This window comes from Doryrhamphus excisus, linkage group LG4 (genome assembly GCF_037039965.1).
Source record: "Doryrhamphus excisus strain RoL-2023G ecotype Guam linkage group LG4, RoL_Dexc_Guam_v1.1, whole genome shotgun sequence".
In the NCBI taxonomy this organism is placed as follows: Eukaryota; Metazoa; Chordata; class Actinopteri; order Syngnathiformes; family Syngnathidae; genus Doryrhamphus; species Doryrhamphus excisus.
This window is the reverse complement of record NC_136360.1, coordinates 11,648,143-11,668,489: the sequence shown is the minus strand read 5'-3', so window position 1 is coordinate 11,668,489 and position 20,347 is coordinate 11,648,143. Positions and strand designations below refer to the sequence as shown.

Sequence of the window (20,347 nt, the reverse complement as noted above, 5' to 3'; positions counted from 1 at the left end):
GTAACTAAACATGTGATCCTTGCACGAGCACACACGTTAGTCACACATATGCAACAAATCCACATGCTCATTCATGCTTTAAGAGCCTGCACGTCTGCCATCAGGGCTCTGAATGAATGATGTCCGCATGCTAGTGTTGCATTGAAGAAAGCCTAACATTGACTTCCTCATGCATCTTCTGAATGCACAATACTATAGAGTTGGTATATCATGCAAAGTACTGCATTTATTAGTTACGTATTAGTGCATTTGTTATCGATTTGTTATCTCTGTTAGCTACTAGCTCCTCGCTGTCAAGTGTTTCCTGTCATGTTGTAGTACACCGATAGGGGGCACAGAAGTGTTGCCCCAGCATAGTACAAACACACTGCAGAAATGTGGAATGGGAATGAAGGATGATTGTGGCTTTTTACATGCATGACAACAACCAGATGTCTCTCACACACACACACACACGCAGAAAACGACAAGTCTCAGGCATGCTGGTACGTCTGAGACACACAACAACAGAAGTCACATGACTGCCGTGAAGTGCATCTATTTGCAGACTTGCTATGTGCACAAGTCTGCTCAAATGGATTTCTGCTAATCCGCTGCTATTCTCATGAGGCATTTATCCATACATTACTGAATGAAATCCATGTGAACTCTAAGCCCTCATGCACACCACCTCACTGCCACGCACACCAGTGCCACCCCTCAGTAAATACTACTGTAAATACAATAGGTATGACAGTAAATACTTAGAGCTATGCATTGCTTTCTATGTCAGAGTAAAAGATGACTTCAAATGGACCAACAACCGTAGACCCCCATTGCAAGGAGACCACCTGAACAAGTGGTTGGCCCATTGCGACCAACCAGGTCTCCAACCTGTGGTCCTCGGGTCCACAAGTCCTTTAAGGCTAACCTCCCAATCAATTGGCATTAACTTTTTCATTAGTCCTGAGATGACAGCATGATATTTGAGGATGCAGCGTTGGAGGACTGTTCGGGGATGGGGGGTGGTTCTGTGTGCTACTACCTGAGCAGTGTCATGGGGTGGGGGGCGAGAGGGTGGTCCAGTAGCGTTTGTCAAGTTGTCCATGAGATGTTAATCCAGCCTCAGACCACTTTAATACAGCGGCCGTGTAACAGGATTGGACATGTTAACCCGCACAGACATGGCCACCAGCTGTTGATGGGTGGAGCAGGGAGGGAGGGGCCGATGATGGCGGTGGGTGGAGGGGGGTGAAGCCTGGAAAGTGAGAGGCTGTGTGGAGCTTAGTACAGAGTGGCGCAGCCAGGAGGACAAGCGGGATGCTGAGGCGGGAAGCGCTCTAGAATCTAGATCTGGTCGGGAAGTTGCTTCTTCTTCCTCAGTTCCTCTTTGTGATTGTTGTCTTATTTTGGGGCCTCGCAGCACAACCTGAGCTTTATGGCCTGCTGAGAGGGGGCAGGCCAGGCAGGTGAGTGACCATGGCGGTGGCGTTGGAAGCTGTGTGGCTGAGGGTGAAGAACGTTTGCAAACAAAATGGCCTCCTCATCATGTCGGTGCTGGCAGTGGTCATCGGATGCCTCTTGGGGTTCTTCCTGAGGACGCGGCGCCTCACGGAGCAGGTCAGTCCCACAGCAACATCCCCCCCCCCGTTAAATGTGACGTCACACTCAGCAGAAGTATTTCCTGACACAACTTCATCCCAGCAGCTTTTTGACACATTTGGCTAGCTCACGCTAAACGGGAAGCTCCACCCACTTTGCACCTTGACCGCGATCCAGGTCCATTTGGACTTTTAACTTACTGGTGGACAACAACTATCTTCTTCATGGAAACACTGTTCTCCACGGCCATGTTTGGACATTTTGTTGTCATCCTCACGGCGGCCATCTTGTTAGCGCTCGTCGAGGAGATGATAAAAGTTGTAGAAAAAGTAAATCTTGAAGACTCATTCGTGACAACACATAATAATACCACTATTACATGTATTTTTAAGCTGCTATGTAAGACCACATTTTATTCAGTGAACTATTGTTGATAGATTTAGTGGTCCTGCACATTTTATTGTAATATATTTACGTGATTGAAATATTTCAGTCCAACCAAAAGGATGTTTTAAAGTGTCTTGGTTTTACAGTAAGTAGCATGTATGTGGTGTCAAAATGTTGCTAGCTTTCGCTGTAAAGCAATGATTTTTTCAAACTCGAACAAGTAAAAATGGCTGCCCGGCTTCATGTCCAGTGATTGTTTTGTACTTTGATCGACCAGTTGGAAAACGCTACGCACAAATCCACGCACACGAAGCCCGGCACAGACGTATGGCACAAGCTCATAGTGAATTAAAGATAAAGAAGTCAAGAAAAAGCAGCTTTATGGAGGATCCGTAAACAAAACACACGCATTACACTGTCCCAAAAATAACCTTTCACAATGGAGGATTATCGTCCATTCTAATAATTGCTTTCCACAAATGTACATCCAATAGTGTGTGTGTGTGTGTGTGTGTATGTGGATTAACAATTGAAAAGAAAAGGACTTTGATGGAGACTTACATGAAAATGTCAAACAGATGACATCAGTGTACATTCAAGGATGGTGAGAACATCTACATCCATGTTCCAGTCCAAGACTTCTACTTCTATGTCATCTTCTTATATGGGATCTAATGAGGTCTAATTGGCATAATTGGCGGTGATGCAAGTGCATGTAATTTTTAAAAAAGGATACAAAAAATCATTAAACAGTGGTGTGAAAAAGTGTTTGCCCCCCTCCTGAGTTCCATTTTGTATGTCTGTCACATTTAAATACTTCAGATCATCAAACAGATTTAAATATTAGTCAATGACAATGCAACTGAAGGTTGGTTGACATGGGGAAGTACTTGTTTCGGACCCCTTTTGCCGATTTGCCCCTGCCTTTATCCGGTGTGTCATGGATGCTACCAGTTTGTGGCATATCTCGGGTTATGGAAGACAAGATGCTTCTCTTCTTTATTGTTTGGTCTCTTCATGTGCAGTTTTCTCTTGACAATGCTCAACAGATTTTCTATGAGGTTTGGGTCAGGTGAGTTTGCAGGCCAATCAAGATAACATGGTAATCCTATGGTCATTGAACCAGGACTTAATACTATTAGCAGCGTGAGAAGGTGCCAAGTCCTGCTGGAAGATGATGTCTGCATCTCCATAAAGATGTGAAGACGTTGAAGCAAGCAAGTGCTCTAAAACGTCCTGTAGACAGCTGCCGTTATGTTTGAGTTAATGAAACACAGAGGACCAACACCAGCAGCTGACATGGATCCCCAAGTCATCCCAGATTGGGCAAACTTAACACTGCACTTCATGCATCTTCAATAGTGCTCTTCTCCAATCTTCCTCCAGACTCTGGACCTTTGTTGCCAAATCAGATCCAAAACTTGCTCTCATCAGAAAAAAGAACTTTTGACCACTGGGAAACAGACCAGTCCTTTTCTCTTGCCCAGGAAAGACGCCTCTGGTGCTACTTACTATTTAGGCGAGGTTTGACAACAGGAATTCCGCACATTTGAAGCCCATGTCCATTGGTCCACTCCTTATGAAGTTCCCCCACACTTTTGAATGGCCCTTTCCTGACCACCCTCTCCAGTCTGCGGTCTTCTCTTCAGCTTGTACACCGTTTGCTTCCACACTTCTTCCTTCCGAGAAGAAGGACTGAAGGACTGTCAGATTCTTTTGCTATCTCTTTCTGTGTTTTTCCGACCTTGTGGAGGGACTCAATGAGCATTTTCCGCTGATCAGTCTTCCCCATGTCAATCAACCTAAAACCGACTTTTGAAAGGCTCAGGACCCTTTTGCCAGATTCCAATTTGACTTTTTGGATCTACAAAACTGAAGGTTTTCACTGTATTCTAATTTTCTGAGTTTGTGGATTTGTGGTTTAATAAGATGAAAATCCTAATATTAAAGTTACAACTACCATTCATTCAGCTTCATTCAGCTGTCTTCAGGCAAGAGGCAGGGTACACCCTGGACTGGTGGCCAGCCAATCACAGGGCACATATAGACAAACAACAATTCACACTCACATTCATACCTATGGACAATTTGGAGTCACCTATTAACCTAACTGGGTACTCTGGTTTCCTCCCACCTGTTTTTGGAAAACTCGCGCACGCACTGGGAAAACTGGGCCACACTTTGGATAGGAGAAATGTGACTACTAACAATGGAAGAATGTCTCTAGTCTCTGTGTTCTTGGAACTATTGCTAGTCACACTTGTGGAGGTGTTCTCCGTGCTTCCTCACCTTGTCTTTCACAGTGAAGGTAATGCACACGCTTGAGTAGATGCCCTGTATCGCTTATGTGGATAGTCCACACACATGTCACAATAAACATTTCCTGTCTTTCACTTTTAACATGCACTGCGTGGAAATTCATAGCACACTTATGAAGCACCTGACAGGTAGAGCCAAAACCATTTGTGATGACTCAAATTTATTCGTGGCGGGCCGTCACAAGCAATATATGGATAGGGAAACATTGTAGAAGCTGATATGTAAACCCTAAGCAAATGTCAATTGCCTAGAACTCTGGAAAGTAATACACAGAGATGTAATCAAAGATAATGCTGCTGCATCACAACATATTCTAGCAATCCGCTCTTTGAGCAATGCTGTGACACCATTCGAGAAAAGAAACCAAGCTGCACATTTGTTTCTGTAAATTATTTGAGAAAAGTCGCCTTCAGTATTCACAGATAGCAGTACTAGTGTGACTGCTTCATTACGCCATACTGTATTGTTTCTAACACAAACAACACATCGCAAACATGTGGCCTGCCATGCCCATTACAGTATTTTCACTCCTTTTTGCATGTTGGTGCGAACAGGATCATTTTGACAACATTATTGGTAGTGTGTGAAATGTCTCAAAAGTGTAAATTAAAAGTCACTTTAGTACCGCGTTATTACTTTTTTTTTTTACTTCCTGCTTCGTGGACAATGTTGGCTTCTTGTGAGCTGATGACCTTTTTGTCAATGTGATAGTTGTGTCGGTCTGCTGATTAGCTGTAATGGCCAAGGAAGAGGAGGTCTTGCTAATGAATTAAAAGTAGTTAGCGGACATGCATCTGTCCACAAAGAGCGCGTGTGGCGCTAAAAGTGTGAGCTGCACCCGACAAATGTTTGTGAACACTGATCCTGCTCTCACACAGCAAACTAAGCTGTGGCTGCTTAATGCCTGCCAGAAAAGCTCTTTAGTCACCATTAGGCCCCGCCCCCTCACCACGCAGCCCATCCATCTCCCACTGTCCTCCATCACAGCTTGTCACCTGATGTCCTCTGTTCCTCTTCAAACGCCACTCATGCAACTTCCGCTTCCTGATGTTGGCCACACAGGGCAGCTCTTCATAGCTTACGTCATTATGAATGTCATATGTTCATTTATATCATCTGTCATTACATGTAAAATATTTATTATTATTCCCCCATCTTAATGGAAGTTAGAGCAAATGTTCATACAAGGGCATCTGAAGGACGATGAAGGTCATCCGCAATCTTCATTCAGTGTTCCTAGCAAAGAATATATAGAATATTCCTTTGTTCAAGCACGCAGCTAGGACCTGGAAGCAAAGCAGCTTTCCCCCCCACTCTTGACCCGGTGCCAGATTGATTAGGACCAAGTGGCGCCGCCACTTCTGGCTGCAGAACATGACAGCTGATGGGGAACAGCTGCTGTGTCACACTACAACACAGCAAAATCCCGTCAGATCGGCAAACTGCCGCCCAAACTGTCACCAGACCCCTTCAACCCGGAAACATGTTGCATCTGTTCTCGTGCAACCAGACGTCACACAGGAATTTTACTCTCAGCCCGAATGCTGGTTTGGCTGGTCCCAATCTTCTTGTTATTAGAACGCCGACTCTGCTTACTTATTGTCACATCGTTGAAGTCACAGTGTCAACTTGAAGTCACATTGGCTTGATGATGTCAAGCTAGTCAAGTATTGACTTGATACCACAGTGTTGACTTGATGTCACTGTGTTTCTAAAGTTCATCCACTTTTAAGTGACTTTTGAGCCACACTTAAGCTTACACATGCACGATACTTTAGGGTTGGGCATCGCTTGAATTTGAGCCGTTTTGATTCGGATTTCATGTTTCAATTCTGGCTCCGAAGAATTCTCGATGAAATGTCTGATAATTTTTCTTTATTAGGTATATAAACTTATTATCAATTCAAACAGGGTTTTTCCCCAAACAGTATAGAAATATTAATGCACTTAACTTGAACATAAATGTTTTAAAGTCTCTTTACATAGGATTTTTATTTTTGAAAACCTCATTAACAAACAATTACATATCCTGTTGTTTATGTGTTGGAGAGTGTCTTATGATGCAGAATGGACAAAGTCTAACTTAACCATGTTACTGAGTTCCGATTAACCAGTATGCAGAATATCAATGAGCGGACTGACCATTCAGGCAATGGTAGGCCCCCCAACCAGCTACCCTCACCCCACCCAGCACGGGCTAGGGCCAACGCAGCCAGCAGCACCTCCAACTATTCATACGTTTTCTATGCTGCTTATCCTCATTAGGGTCGCGGGGGTATGCTAGAGCTTATCCGAGCTGACTTTGGGGCCTGGACTGGTCGCCAGCTAATCACAGTGCACATACAGACAAACAACCATCTACACTCACAAACATACCTACGTATGAACAATTTGGAGTCACCAATTAACCTAGCATGTTTTTGGAATGTGGGAGGAAGAAACCCCACGCATGCACAGAGACAAAATGTAACCGCCATTAAGCATCAAAGAGGAAGAAGTTGTGAGTTTGTAAAAATCTTAGTGTGAAACTACTTAAAATGAAGCAAACTTACTAGAGCGGGATAGAGAACATTAAATCCCCCAAAATATATTGCCTCATTACTCGATTGTCTCAAGATTATTTACGGTAGAAAAAATGTGTAAACGAGCCAGCACTAACTACCGCAGACTGTGAGCCAAGTTCCAGTCGGCTCTTTGAATACAAAATATCTGGTTTCTTTCTTTGTCTCACACAAGTCATCTTTGCAAACTATTTAGTTCTCCCCATTCCCATGCGCTTCTCCTGACACTGTGTATTGTTATGATTGTTGGCGTGTATTGTTTATTAATTGCTTTTGTCCATCTTCCCCCTCAATACATACACACTTTCTCTCTGAAACACATCTGTTGTGATGATTATTTTGAAGGTTATTTTTGTTCAAAAATAAATATCTGTCATTTTCACATACACTGGTTTTATATTGGTCACTCTATTCTCTCATTTTTCACCTCTATTCATCTCATGTTCACCTTGTATTAATTTAGTGCAATTTTTTTTATATGTGGTATATTGATAGGGGCCTATGTTTGCCTTAACAATAATGTGAATTTGTTGCTTTTTTTGTTTGCTTTTTCAGTGGTTGCCTCAGATTAAATGTATTTGTTGTTTTACTTACCTAACTGGTTGGAAGAAGTCCAGCATAGCGCATCGAAAATGGTGTATTCTCTACACTGTCAATCTGAAGTCTTTAATCATGTTAGTGGGGCACCCTACTCTGCATGATATGATATTGTTGCAAAGGCACTGCGCCAACTGTTAATTTGTTTGCAGAATTTCAGCCAAAGTTTCGAGCGCAGTCACACACTGTCCATGGTTGAAATGGATGAACACAAACACTTGCTGCCGCTTCTTTTTCATTGGTGTTATGTGATCATTGTTTCCTGTCGGCGGGCTGGTCGATTACCGAAAGTAGCAATCGAAATTTTTAATTCCGACAGAATCAGATTGTTAGTCCCAGTTCCCATTGATGTTCGATGGCCAACACTACGGTATTCGTACACAGATAGATGCTCATGCTCTTTGAAGCTAACAGCTAATGTTGTGAAGATCACACGTGTAACATGTTGACTCCGAAGTCACCAGGAGGGTTGGTGTGCTTTCCCGACAGGAAGTGAAATATTTTCAGTTTCCTGGCGAGCTGCTGATGAGGATGCTGAAGATGTTGATTCTGCCTCTGGTTGTGTCCAGGTACTGACCTTCACCTAGACTTGACTGCATTCCAACATGATGTTTGGTTTTATGTTTGGTTGCAATGGCTTGGCAGAACCTTTTCGAGTTCTGTCATGTTCCACTTCCAGTTTGATGTCGGGCCTTGCGGCGCTGGACGCCAAGTGCTCCAGTCGGCTGGGCCTCATCACGGTGTCGTATTACCTGTGGACCACCTTTGTGGCCGTCATTGTGGGCATCATCATGGTGTCCATCATCCACCCGGGTGGTGCCGCCCAGAAGGAGGACTCTGAGGACAGCGGGAAGCCCATCATGAGTTCTGCTGACGCTCTGCTGGACCTGATCCGGTGAGGATGTCCCACTAAAGTCCTGCTTGTTTCTGGTCATGAAGTTTTTTTTTTCTCCTGATCATCACTGTATCCCTGCAGAAACATGTTCCCGGCCAATCTGGTTCAGGCCACCTTCCAACAGGTGACACTTTGACACAAGATCATCTTGTCCACAATTGTATCATCCGCCTTGTTGGCCATCTTGGTTGCCATCATGTTCACCCATTGTGATGTTTTCCATCTCGCTCTCCATCGTGTTTGCCACCTTGCCCGCCACCACATTCAGAACGCCGACGCAAGTTTGTCGTACTCTGTTTGCGTCAGTATCGAACCAGCAGTCAGTACACCGTGCAGACCAAGCCCACGTTGGGTCAGGCACAGTCAGAATCCACCACACGGCGAGCGCTCATCTACGGCATCCAGGATGACAATGGAAGCGACATCCAGAACTTCTCCCTTGACCTGACTCCTCCCCCTGATGTGCTCATTAGCACCAAGGAAGGAACCAGCGACGGGATGAATGTCCTCGGAATCGTCATCTTCTCTGCCACCATGGGTATTGTTGGCATTCTTATTATTTTCAACACACTTAGCAGCACTACACACTGAATTATTATTTTACTGGACTTTTCCTCAAGAAAATGAAAGGTGAGACTGTACGGCACACAGCCACTGGGGGTGCACTTATGCACATGCTATTTGAGGGTTGCTGTGATATGCTGTGATGTATTAATCAATGTCGTGTGGATGTTCTTGCAGGTATCATGTTGGGGAGAATGGGTCCAAATGGGAGTGCCTTGGTCAACTTCTGTCAGAGCCTAAATGAGGCGGTGCTTCGAATAGTTGCCATTGTTATTTGGTAAGTCCAACGCTTCAGTGGACACGAGAAAACTACACCACTGGCTCTCCTCAAGGGAATGGTGATATTGATGATGTTTGTGTTTCTGTGCATATTTGCCACTTCCTTCCGCCCCACAAGGTACTTCCCGTTCGGGATTGTGTTCCTGGTGGCCGGTAAGATCCTAGAAATGAGTGATCCGTCAGCCATGGGGAAGAAGTTGGGCTTCTATGCGGTCACGGTGGTCTTTGGCCTGGTGCTCCATGGCCTGTTCATCCTACCTGCCATGTACTTCTTCATTACCAAAAAGAGCCCCATCGTTTACATCCGTGGCATCCTGCAGGCACTGCTCATCGCCCTGGCAACCTCCTCCAGGTAACAAACCTCAGCAAGGAGGACTTAGCGATGTGATCACCAGCTCGGTTCTTGTGTCGGCAGCTCTGCCACGTTGCCTATCACCTTCAAGTGCCTCCTGGAGAACAACCACATTGACCGCCGCATCATCCGCTTTGTGCTGCCAGTGGGCGCCACCATTAACATGGACGGGACGGCACTCTACGAGGCCGTGGCAGCCATCTTTATTGCTCAAGTCAACAACTATGAACTGGACTTTGGCCAGATTATCACCATCAGGTCAGTGGAGTGGCTGCCATCTTTATCCACAACCATGCCAAATAATTAGGTACATTCATGTGGTTGGTTTTAAATTCATGCTTTGCAGAAACAATTTAATTAATCAAGTGAGTACAGTCTTTTTTAGCATATGATGATTTTTGTGAATATTGGTAAAGTTTTATTTGTCACATTAAGGAACACCACATGAATACGCTTACACAATTCATCTTTCCTAAAAAGGAAAATGAAGAAGCAAAGCTTATTTAATTCTACCCAATCTCCAAATCTTAGTCATTACTGACAATTCATTCTCAACATCCATCAATCAATGCATCTTCTTCCACTTATCTGAGGTTGGTCACAGGGACAGCAGCCTATGCAGGGAAGCCCAGACTGCTACTTTGTCTAGCTCCTCCCAGCGGATCTCGAGGCGTTCCCAGGCCAGTTGAGAGACATACAGTGCATCCGGAAAGTATTCACAGCGCTTCACTTTTTCTACATTTTGTCATGTTATAGCCTCATTCCAAACTGAATTAAATTAATCTCTTACCTCAAAATTCTACACAAAATACTGCATTATGACAATGTGAAAAAGTTTTTTTTTTGACTTTTTTTTAATTTATTAAAAATAGAAAACAAAAAAATCACATTTACATAAGTATTCACAGCCTTTGCCATGAAGCTTAAAATTGAGCTCAGGTGCATCTTTTTTCCACTGATCATCCTTGAGATCTTTCTACAGCTTAATTGGAATCCACCTGCAGTAAATTCAGTTGATTGGACATGATTTGGAAATATAATAACTGTCTATATAAGGTCCCACAGTTGACTGTGCATGTCAGAGCACAAACACCAAGCATGAAGTCAAAAGAATTGTCTGTAGACCTGCGAGACAGGATTGTCTTGAGGCACAAATCTGGGGAAGGGTACAGAAAAATTTCTGCTGCTTTGAAGGTCCCAACGAGCACAGTGGCCTCCATTATTCGTAAATGGAAGACGTTTGGAACCACCAGGACTCTTCCTAGAACTGGCCGGCCTTCTAAACTGAGCGATCGGGGAAGAAGGGCCTTAGTCAGGGAGGTGACCAAGGCCCCGATGGTCACTCTGTCAGAGCTCCAGCGTTCCTCTGTGGAGAGAGGAGAGCCTTCCAGAAGGACAACCATCTCTGCAGCAATCCACCAATCAGGCCTGTATGGTAGAGTGGCCAGACGAAAGCCATCAGACCAGAGAATTTTGTTTCTCATGGTCTGAGAGTCATTCAGGTGCTTTTTGGCAAATTCCAGACGGGCTGCCATGTTCCTTTTACTAAGGAGTGGCTTTCGTCTGGCCACTCTACCATACAGGCCTGATTGGTGGATTGCTGTAGAGATGGTTGTCCTTCTGGAAGGCTCTCCTCTCTCCACAGAGGAACGCTGGAGCTCTGACAGAGTGACCATCGGGGCCTTGGTCACCTCCCTGACTAAGGCCCTTCTTCCCCGATCGCTCAGTTTAGAAGGCCGGCCAGCTCTAGGAAGAGTCCTGGTGGTTCCAAACGTCTTCCATTTACGAATAATGGAGGCCACTGTGCTCATTGGGACCTTCAAAGCAGCAGAAATTTTTCTGTATCCTTCCCCAGATTTGTGCCTCAAGACAATCCTGTCTCGCAGGTCTACAGACAGTTCTTTTGACTTCATGCTTGGTGTTTGTGCTCTGACATGCACAGTCAACTGTGGGACCTTATATAGACAGTTATTATATTTCCAAATCATGTCCAATCAACTGAATTTACTGCAGGTGGGCTCCAATTAAGCTGTAGAAAGATCTCAAGGATGATCAGTGGAAAAAAGATGCACCTGAGCTCAATTTTGAGCTTCATGGCAAAGGCTGTGAATACTTATGTAAATGTGATTTTTTTGTTTTCTATTTTTAATAAATTCAAAAAAAGTCAAAAAAAAAACTTTTTCACATTGTCATAATGGAGTATTTTGTGTAGAATTTTGAGGTAAGAGATTAAATTAATACAATTTGGAATGAGGCTGTAACATGACAAAATGTAGAAAAAGTGAAGCGCTGTGAATACTTTCCGGATGCACTGTAGTCTCTCCAGCCTGTCCCTGAGGCCCCTTACTAATTAGACATGCCCTGAACACCTACTCAGGGAGGCGCCTCTGGCTCCTCTCAATGCGGAGAAGCAGCGGTTCTACTCTGAGTTTCTTCCAGATGACTGTGCTTCTCACCTTATCTCTAAGGGAGAGCCCGGCCACCTTACGGAGAAAACTAATTTCAGCTACTTGTACCCACAATCTTGTCTTTTTGTCACTACCCAAAGGTTATGACCATAGGTCAGTGTAGGAATGTACGTAGATTCACCGGTAAGCTTTACCGTTCAGCTCAGTTCCCTCTTCACCACAAGGGGCCGATGCAGAGTGCAGACGCCGCAACAATCCGTTGATCTGTTGATCTCTCGATCCATCCTTCCCTCACTTGTGAACAAGGCCGATGATGATTCTCATTTCTGCCACTTCACACTCGGCTGCAAATCCAATGAGTGATCCAGTGAGAGTTGAATATCACGGCCTGATGACGCCAGCAGGACCACATCATCTGCAAAAAGCAGAGACCCGATCCTGCAGCCACCAAACAGGATCCAGTCAACGTTCAGGCTGCAGCCAGAAATTCTGTCCATGAAAGTAATGAACACATTTGGTGAAAAAGGTCAGCCCTGGCATAGTCCAACCCTTAATGGAAGCAATGGAAGCAATGGAAGCAATGGAAGCAATGCAGACCAAGCTCTGACACCAGTCATACAGGGAGCGAATTGCCTAAATTTGGTGGTCCGGTAAACAAGTGAAATGGGAAAATTATGTTTTTTTATGTAGTTACATAATAATTGCGCACACTTGTCTAATAATAGCACACATATAAGGCATAAAGACAAAAGCTCTCTTAAATATTCAGCTGGAGTTTAATTAACATTTTGAATGGACTTACAGAGTACTGTAGTGGTTCTATCATAATATTCATCCTTGACATCATTCATTGTGTGCGTGTATGCGCTCACATCACATTTGACCTGTTTATGTTGTTCATCAAGCTTCAACACGTGTGTCTTCATAATGCAAATGATCCGCTTATCTCCCGGAAAAGCACCCACATGACCTCCATACAGGACCATATTCCCATCATGCCACCGTGTCACCTCTGACCCCACTTCCACTCATGCTCGTCTTTATTTACCCTTAAGGTCCCCTTTGTTCCCAGGGAATCCTGGGCCAGACAGCAGCATATGATATAAAAAACACACTAATGGCTTAAAAGAGGAATTTAGAAATGAATACAATAACATGTAGCTTACTGGATAATGTAATAGTGTATGTGCTGTTAATAAGTGTAAATAACGAACAGGTTCATCCCCTCTCCTTCACAGCATCACAGCCACAGCTGCCAGCATCGGTGCTGCAGGAATCCCCCAAGCTGGACTGGTCACCATGGTGATTGTGCTCACCTCCGTCGGCCTGCCAACCGATGACATCTCTCTGATCATTGCCGTGGACTGGGCGCTGTAAGTTTGTTCACAGCCATCTTCCAGAACTTTTTTAGAGTGCGTCACCTTTCCCTCCCGCTCTACAGAGACAGATTCCGCACAATGGTGAACGTCATGGGTGACGCTCTGGCCACAGGAATAATGGCCCACATATGTAGGAAAGACTTCATGAAGGAGGGAGACGGAGTGAGTATAAACCACCGTTGCCTAGCAACAACATACACTACATGTATGGTTAGTCTTAGATTAGGTACACCTGACTTCAAAATGATGTAATATACAATATTGTGGATGTGTTAAAAATATTGTAATTTAACAATATTGTAACTTTGTGTCATTGTTGCATTGCATAGCTACTATGTTGTAATCTGTGTTGACTTTGTCCTCCACGACCACCTTGTTCACTATCCTCACCTTTTGCGTGGCATTCAGGTGCCGCTCATCTGTGAGAGTAAGCCAGCCGCCAACACGGCTCTGCTCATGAACTGTCACAACAACAATGGCAACTACCGGCTTCCTTCCTCGGGAGCCAAGCATGCCCTGTTGCCCCCCGAGGTGGCTCGTCTCATGCAGCTAGAGGAGGGTGTGCGGCCGCCGCCGGACAGGAAGAAGCCCCGTGTGCCCCCGAGGCACCTCAAGAAGAACAAAGACCACTGTTCTGTTGACATGAATGGCCTGGAGACCAATGTGTAGTCTCCACTGGGACTTGAACTTTATGTCTATCCACGGGCTCACAGCACTGGTCGGGCCCACGCTGCTCGAATGGGCACAGGATGAGGGACGTCACGCACCAGCTTGTCCTCCATTGTTGTCTTTTGTCTGAGCTGTGAAGGCATCACAGTGAGACTGATCCTTAAGAACATTTGATGTTCTCCAGGTGGACCTGCAACAGACTGGTGGTGCTAGCATGCAGCTTGTGGATCCAATGTAACTTGTTGGATTCTGCCTTAAGACAGTGGGGGGTGCGAGACGCTGACAGCACAAAGTCCATCCATTCATCTATTCATTCATCAATCCATCTATACATCCATGGCCTGGGAATACCTCAGTATCCCCCCAGGGGAATTAGAGGGCTTCTGAGATATTATAATTATTATTATCATTTGAAATATGTTGGATTTTTTAAAAGAAGATCACAGGTCAGATCATGACCATTAAATCGATGGTGTCATGGCACCACCAATTGATCATTGATGGCAGCTGATGGCACCTCCATCAGCTGGCTGCGTGGTGCCATGACTATACCACTTGCAGCCACTAGAGGGTATATTTCACAGTTGATATGATATGCTGTAATCAAATCCATCGTCATTTCCGTCTTATGACATCATTGCTCAGCGTCCAGTTTGTAAGGGAATTTTATATATAATTAATATGAATACATACTAACTGTATATTTGGTATGATAGATTGTGACATCATACAATTTAGTTTTGCACTGAGGTTGTTCAAGTAAAAGAGTTTAACTACGTTTGATGTTAGCGTTCATTATTATTGCATTAAAAATCAATAACCAATTAAAGTGCACGTCATGACAACATATGATGTGTCATGCATGATGTTTATTCAAATAGAATTTAAATGAAGGTCAGGTAATAACCATTGTAAATGAATGAATGAGTGAGTGTGGATGCACTACAATGAAAAATGTTATTGTATATTTTATAGACGTTAATGTTGTCACTATGTGTTGTTGTGCCTCTGTTTGACAGACAAAAGAAGTGACAGTTGTTGTGTTGTTGTCATGTATTTATATGCTGTTAGACGGACGCAAAGCAAACTTTTGCTCACATGTTTGATTCTCATGAAGCTCAGCTAGAAGGACAAGCTAGTCCAAAAAGCCCAGACGAGGACACAAACTTCATCTGGTATCCTGCACCAGAAAACTGTCCTGGACCATCCTCAGGTATGCTGCCACTCTAAACACAAACTCAAAGTCCCTCCCTTTATGATGTCTCCTCCTCTTCTTCTGTCTCCTCCTCTCCGTCCATATCCATTCTCCTGAATGGGACGTCAGCAGTCCCCCCGCCGATGTCGAGCACCTGCAGGTTGGACAGATGAGCGAAGGAGCTCTCGTCCACGGCGTCCACCGACAGCCGGTTGAACCTTGGACACAACCACAAGGTCAGGTGATAGTACCAGAGACCTGCTTTTAAGGAGTTTGCTGTGGAAGAACTCAAAACATTGTTGTCTTACCGCAGGAATATGCCTTTAATATTGGGTGTTCCTTCAAAGGCAGAGGCGGGGATGCTGGAGATGCGGTTCTTCTGCAGGTAGAGGTACTCCAGAGACTCAGGCAAGTCAGAGGGAATGTGTGATAGCTGGTTAGCAGACAGGTCCAATGTCTACAATCATAATATAACATTATTCAGTCATGGAACTGTCAACACCAAACCAAGGAACATTCACAAGACATGTTCTTGCTGTTGAGATGTTGTAAACTAAACCGAGTTCATGCACTTAACAATGACTTGGACCATCATGCCAACCCCCAGCCACTCACAGTGAGCGCACTCAGCTCCATCCAAGCCCCCTGGTAGATGGAGTTGAGTCTCAGCTCGTTCTCACTTAGGATGAGCTTCTGCAGCTTGTCCATGCCCGTCAGAGCACCGTCCTCTATGGAGCTCAGACGGTTGTTTTTGACCTCCAGCACCTTCAGGCTGCGAGGGAGGCCCGCCGGCAGTGAGTGGAGTGCGTTCCCTGACAGGTCGAGGGTCTCCAGCAGACGCAGCTTCCTGAAGGCATCTCGGTGGAGCTTGCTGTTACTCAGCTGGTTGTAGCTGAGGTTGAGTTCTGTCAGCGTGTAAAGCAGCGCCAGGTCGTTGCGGCCGATTTCCGCAATGGAGTTGTGGAGCAGCATGAGGGTCTTCGCCCGCCGGGGCAAGCCCCTGGGGACCCGTTCCAGCAGGTTGTTGTACATGTGAAGAGTGTGAAGCTTCTTTAGGCCCTTGATAGCATGCAAATGAAACAGTCATTGACAAGCATCTCAGGTGGACAAAGGAGGTGAAAGGTACCTGGAAGGCAGCCGGGTGGATGAAACGTGAACGCAGTTTGTTATTGTGCAATAGAAGATACTCCAGATTGCGAACAGAAATGAGAGCATCCGCAGGGATGCTGCGGATGGAGTTCTTCTCCAGGTGCAGCAGCACCAGGTTGCGAGGCAGACCTTTGGGCACCACGCTTAGGTTGTTGTTGGACAAGTCCAAACACTCCAGGCTGTTCAAGAGGCTGAAAGACACAAATCCTTAGACCACTTCTTGCTGCTCTTCTTTCACTGCAGGTTCTTGCCTTGTTTCTCCACCTGAAGGTCTCGTTGTCCATGCCGTCGTTGCTGAGGAGGTTGTTCTGAAGATATAGCTCGCGGAGGTTCGGCATGCTGTCGAAGGCTCCAGCAGGGATTTTCTCCAGCTTGTTGCTCTGTTAAAACATGGACAGATGTGAAAGCCACACTGTCTCCTCCTCCAGTGAACACACAAACTTGCTTGTGAAGGAAGCACCTTCAAATGAAGACGGTACAGGGTGGGGGGCAGGTTCTTGGGGACAGTCCGCAGGAAATTGCTGGACATGGTGAGGATTTCCAGATTGTCAGAACCATTGAACATGTGATCAGGAAGCCCGGCATCCGCGAGCTTGTTGTTGTGGAGATACACAGACCTGGAAAAATGCATTAGTGTTCCCGGAGAAGACATTGTGGAATATTTGTCATCATACCTCAGCTTTGGTTTGTAGCCAAACGTGTATGGGAAGATCTTGGTCAGCTGATTGGCAGCGAAGTCGGCGCTGACCAAAGAAGGTGGTAAGACTTTTGGCGCTGAGGTTAGCTGAAAGAGCAAGAAGACATCTTACATGAATGGAAACATCTAGCATCAAGTCAGAAATCAGACAGGGATCACTGAGCAAGTGGGAGCCACCTTGTTGTTGGCCAGGTACAAGTAAGCCAGTTCTTCCAACATCTCAAAGCCTTCATCTTCCAGGCCTGCAAATCCCAGCAGACAAAGTACTTCCTACTGCAGCCATCCCATAATATGACGCACCATAATATGACACAACATAATACCATCAGTGGTGAGCCAGTTGTTCTGCAGGTTGAGCGTCTCAAGCTGGTGGAGGTGGGAAAGGTGCTCCACTCTTATCTCCTCGATTTTGTTGTTCTGGGGACACAAAACACAGACCACAGGCTATGACGAGTGGCTCCGCCCACATGTCCACGTGTTCTCACGGGTCAAACCTGTAGTGCCAGTTGATGGGTCGTGTCCGGCAGCTCGCCAGGGAACTCGGTGAGGTCCACTCCTGCGCAGTCCACCGCCCCCTCGGCCGTGCAGCTGCAATCCGCCGGGCATTTGGGATCCGATTTCGCCACAGCGATATCAGGCTGCGTCACTGGCTCCTCTGCCTCTTGTTCCACTGGGACCTGGCCCAGAACCAACAGCCCGGCCAGGACCAGTACACTGAGAGCCTGCGGGATGGAATGCTTGGGAAAGGCCATGCTCGATGCTGAGAGCTCCTGTTGCAAAACAACATGTATGCTTTGGATCAAAACAAACGTTCCTGGAAACAGAACCTTGTCTGAGACATTTTTAACCATAAAGTTCTGATGTGAATCATCTCCTGGCTATGCTGTGCAGACAAGACTGTTGGGGGATTCCCAGCATGCACCCAGGCAAACAAACTGATCTTTCACTAGGACTGTGTTTCAATTCACGCACTTCTGTCAGTATACTTAAATATGCATACTATGTAGACTGTGTACTTAGTTCCTGAGGGTGTGGATTTTGACAGTGTAGTGCGGTCCCAAAATGACTACTATCGTTGTGCATTTACTTGGAATGACAATCACAATATTTACCCGCTCTCCTTTTTAATGGTGAATTGCAACCATTAAGTTACTCCAACCCCGTTACGCTACGTAGCCAAAATATTTACAATGTACTGGACTTTACTGTTTTTCTTCATTTCCACATTTAGACTTATCATTTTCAGTGCATAACTGCATTCCAGTAAAATGCAGTGCACTGTCAGTACCCACGTGTGCACTCAAATGCCCCAAGTGGTGAGTGTGCAGCTCCTAACCATCCTCAGTCATTGCCAGTCATTGCTACATCGAGGAAGGAGAGGCACTAATTCAAGTGGCTGCGATTCACAATTAAAAACGAGAGAAGAAGAGGTAGCGGATAAATATTGCTATTGTCATTTCTGGTAAGTGTGCTTCAAGGTGAGTATTGGATTTTGGACAGCACTACACTGTCAGACAGAAATGCACAGTCTTCATAGTATACATATGAATGTGAAAACACTTATGCACTCAAAATGCCAACTCCGGGAGGGCAGGAATGGAAGCACTGCATGTCATAGAATTATAGCAAATAGCAGCTAGTACGCGCTATGATCTTCTTGTGATGCCGTGACATAATCTGACCTTTGACTTTAGGAGGTGCTGTGACTTCCTACCGCAAAGACAACACCATTTTTCCTCTATAGACAAGGCATCAATCAGTTCCTTGACATACAACATGCACCATCACACCCACTAAGATCTAATTGTACGACATGTGTTGTCATAGCAACATACAACAAAAAACAAGAGGACTCACAACAAGCATGCAGCAGTCTTCTTCTACTTCAGCCTTCAGCTTCAGTCCACATGCACGCCGTCCATAGCAGGCGAGAAGTGTGCTCGACGCGCTCCAGATGTGCGACAACAGGGAGGGATGAAGAGGAGGGAGAAAGAGGGGGGGAGAGACAAGCTGTCAGGAATCCAGAGAGAACTTTTCTCTGGTGTTGCTGCCATGGTGGTGCTGTTCAAAGCTCTTTTCCTTCTGGACCCAATCAAGAGTGAGCAAGGGTCCAGCTCTCATCACGATCATAGAGTTGGACGGGGTAGATATTGTTTTATGACTAGTACGGGATGAATTGGATTACACAGCACACATACGTATTAGCGCACAACAGTGATACATGAAACAGACTGTAGAAATGTAGAAAATCAAAGTTGGAGGAAATCAATGTCGACATATTTCATGTAAAATACATCCTGGCCTTTGACCTTTTGTCTCTCCTTTTAAATGTCAGCTTTATCTGTTTCATTACAAACGGCACTGCTTTCCAACCTTAATGTCTACCTTATGGTTGATGCTTGTTCTTAGTTGCAGTGGGTTGGTTAGTTAGTCGGTTAGTTACCTAGTTGGTCGCTTGATCAGTTATTTTGCCAGTTGATTAGTAAGAGGTTTGTTAGCTCATTATGTAGTTGGCCTGTCAGTCAGTTTGTTGGTTAGTTAGTTGGTTGGTCAATCAGTCATTTGGTTCATTACTCACTCTGTTGGTTAGTTAGTAAGTGAGTCACTTGGTTAGCGGGTTAGTTCAGGGGTGCCTAAACATTTTCCAGTGAGGGCCACACATTGATGGATAAATATTTTTAATGTTTTATGTTCATGTGAATCTATGTTGTCATAACATTATGACTTTATCCTAATGTATTTTGATTTAATTCTTGTAATTTTTCCAACCTAATTTTTCTCGTTACACCTTCATTCTTTTTGTTCATTTTTTATTTTCACTTTACAAAAAACATCTTTTTTCTTTCATCCTTATGCTTCTAAACTGTTGGAAAATTCTGACTTTTTTCTTGAACGATTACTGCGTTTTCTGGATATTATTTTAAATGTACTATATAAATGTAGTACCATTTTTTCCAACCTAATTTTCCCAAAGTTACATTATCCCTTCATCCTTTTTGCTTTAATATTTCAACTTTAAGCTTCTTTATATTCATTCATTCATTCATTTTCTACCGCTTATCCTCACGAGGGCCGCGGGGGTGCGGGAGCATCCCAGCTGTCTTCGGGGCGAGAGGCGGGGTACACCCTGGACTGGTCGCCAGCCAATCACAGGGCACATATAGACAAACAACCATTCACACTCACATTCATACCTATGGACAATTTGGAGTCGCCAATTAACCTAGCATGTTTTTGGAATGTGGGAGGAAACCGGAGTACCCGGAGCCGCTTCTTTATATTATTTTTGTAAAATTTGGACTTTCTTGAAAGATA

At 44.9% G+C, this 20,347-nt stretch overlaps 2 protein-coding genes across 3 annotated transcripts; one reads left to right on the top strand and one right to left on the bottom strand.

Annotated features, from left to right (window-relative positions):
- The first annotated feature begins 1,283 nt into the window (after positions 1–1,283).
- Positions 1,284–17,333, top strand: LOC131129400 (excitatory amino acid transporter 5). 2 transcript variants are annotated; one of them, XM_058072947.2, is made up of 11 exons: positions 1,284–1,599; positions 7,935–8,014; positions 8,125–8,340; positions 8,422–8,464; positions 8,647–8,878; positions 9,082–9,181; positions 9,302–9,535; positions 9,599–9,793; positions 13,182–13,316; positions 13,385–13,484; positions 13,731–17,333. In XM_058072947.2, exons 1-11 carry the CDS (start codon positions 1,459–1,461, stop codon positions 13,989–13,991), a joined length of 1,737 nt encoding a protein of 578 aa, XP_057928930.2. In that variant the 5' UTR covers positions 1,284–1,458; the 3' UTR covers positions 13,992–17,333. The 2 variants fall into 2 exon arrangements, with proteins under 2 accessions (XP_057928930.2, XP_057928931.2); XM_058072948.2 differs by having other exon boundaries at positions 8,422–8,466; positions 8,562–8,878.
- podn (podocan) lies at positions 14,819–20,074 on the bottom strand. Its single transcript, XM_058072945.2, has 11 exons — positions 18,890–20,074; positions 17,527–17,802; positions 17,356–17,449; positions 17,210–17,274; positions 17,010–17,119; positions 16,796–16,952; positions 16,600–16,715; positions 16,313–16,526; positions 15,802–16,245; positions 15,495–15,643; positions 14,819–15,404 (listed from the first exon to the last, which is right to left on the bottom strand). The coding sequence occupies exons 1-11, from the start codon at positions 18,896–18,898 to the stop codon at positions 15,245–15,247; spliced, it is 1,794 nt and encodes a 597-aa protein (XP_057928928.1). The 5' UTR covers positions 18,899–20,074; the 3' UTR covers positions 14,819–15,244.
- Positions 20,075–20,347: the final 273 nt, after the last annotated feature.

Bases quoted from the DNA above. Each gene is read 5' to 3' on its own strand.
- podn (XM_058072945.2), bottom strand. The intron at 17,450-17,526 runs GTTTGACCCGTG...TTGTGTCCCCAG, and splicing joins CCCATCAACTGGCACTACAG to AACAACAAAATCGAGGAGAT. The intron at 15,405-15,494 runs GTAAGACAACAA...GTTGTGTCCAAG, and splicing joins ATTAAAGGCATATTCCTGCG to GTTCAACCGGCTGTCGGTGG.
- LOC131129400 (XM_058072948.2), top strand. From the start codon at position 1,459: ATGGCGGTGGCGTTGGAAGCTGTGTGGCTGAGGGTGAAGAACGTTTGC. The intron at 9,794-13,181 runs GTCAGTGGAGTG...TCTCCTTCACAG, and splicing joins GGCCAGATTATCACCATCAG to CATCACAGCCACAGCTGCCA. The intron at 13,485-13,730 runs GTGAGTATAAAC...CGTGGCATTCAG, and splicing joins TCATGAAGGAGGGAGACGGA to GTGCCGCTCATCTGTGAGAG.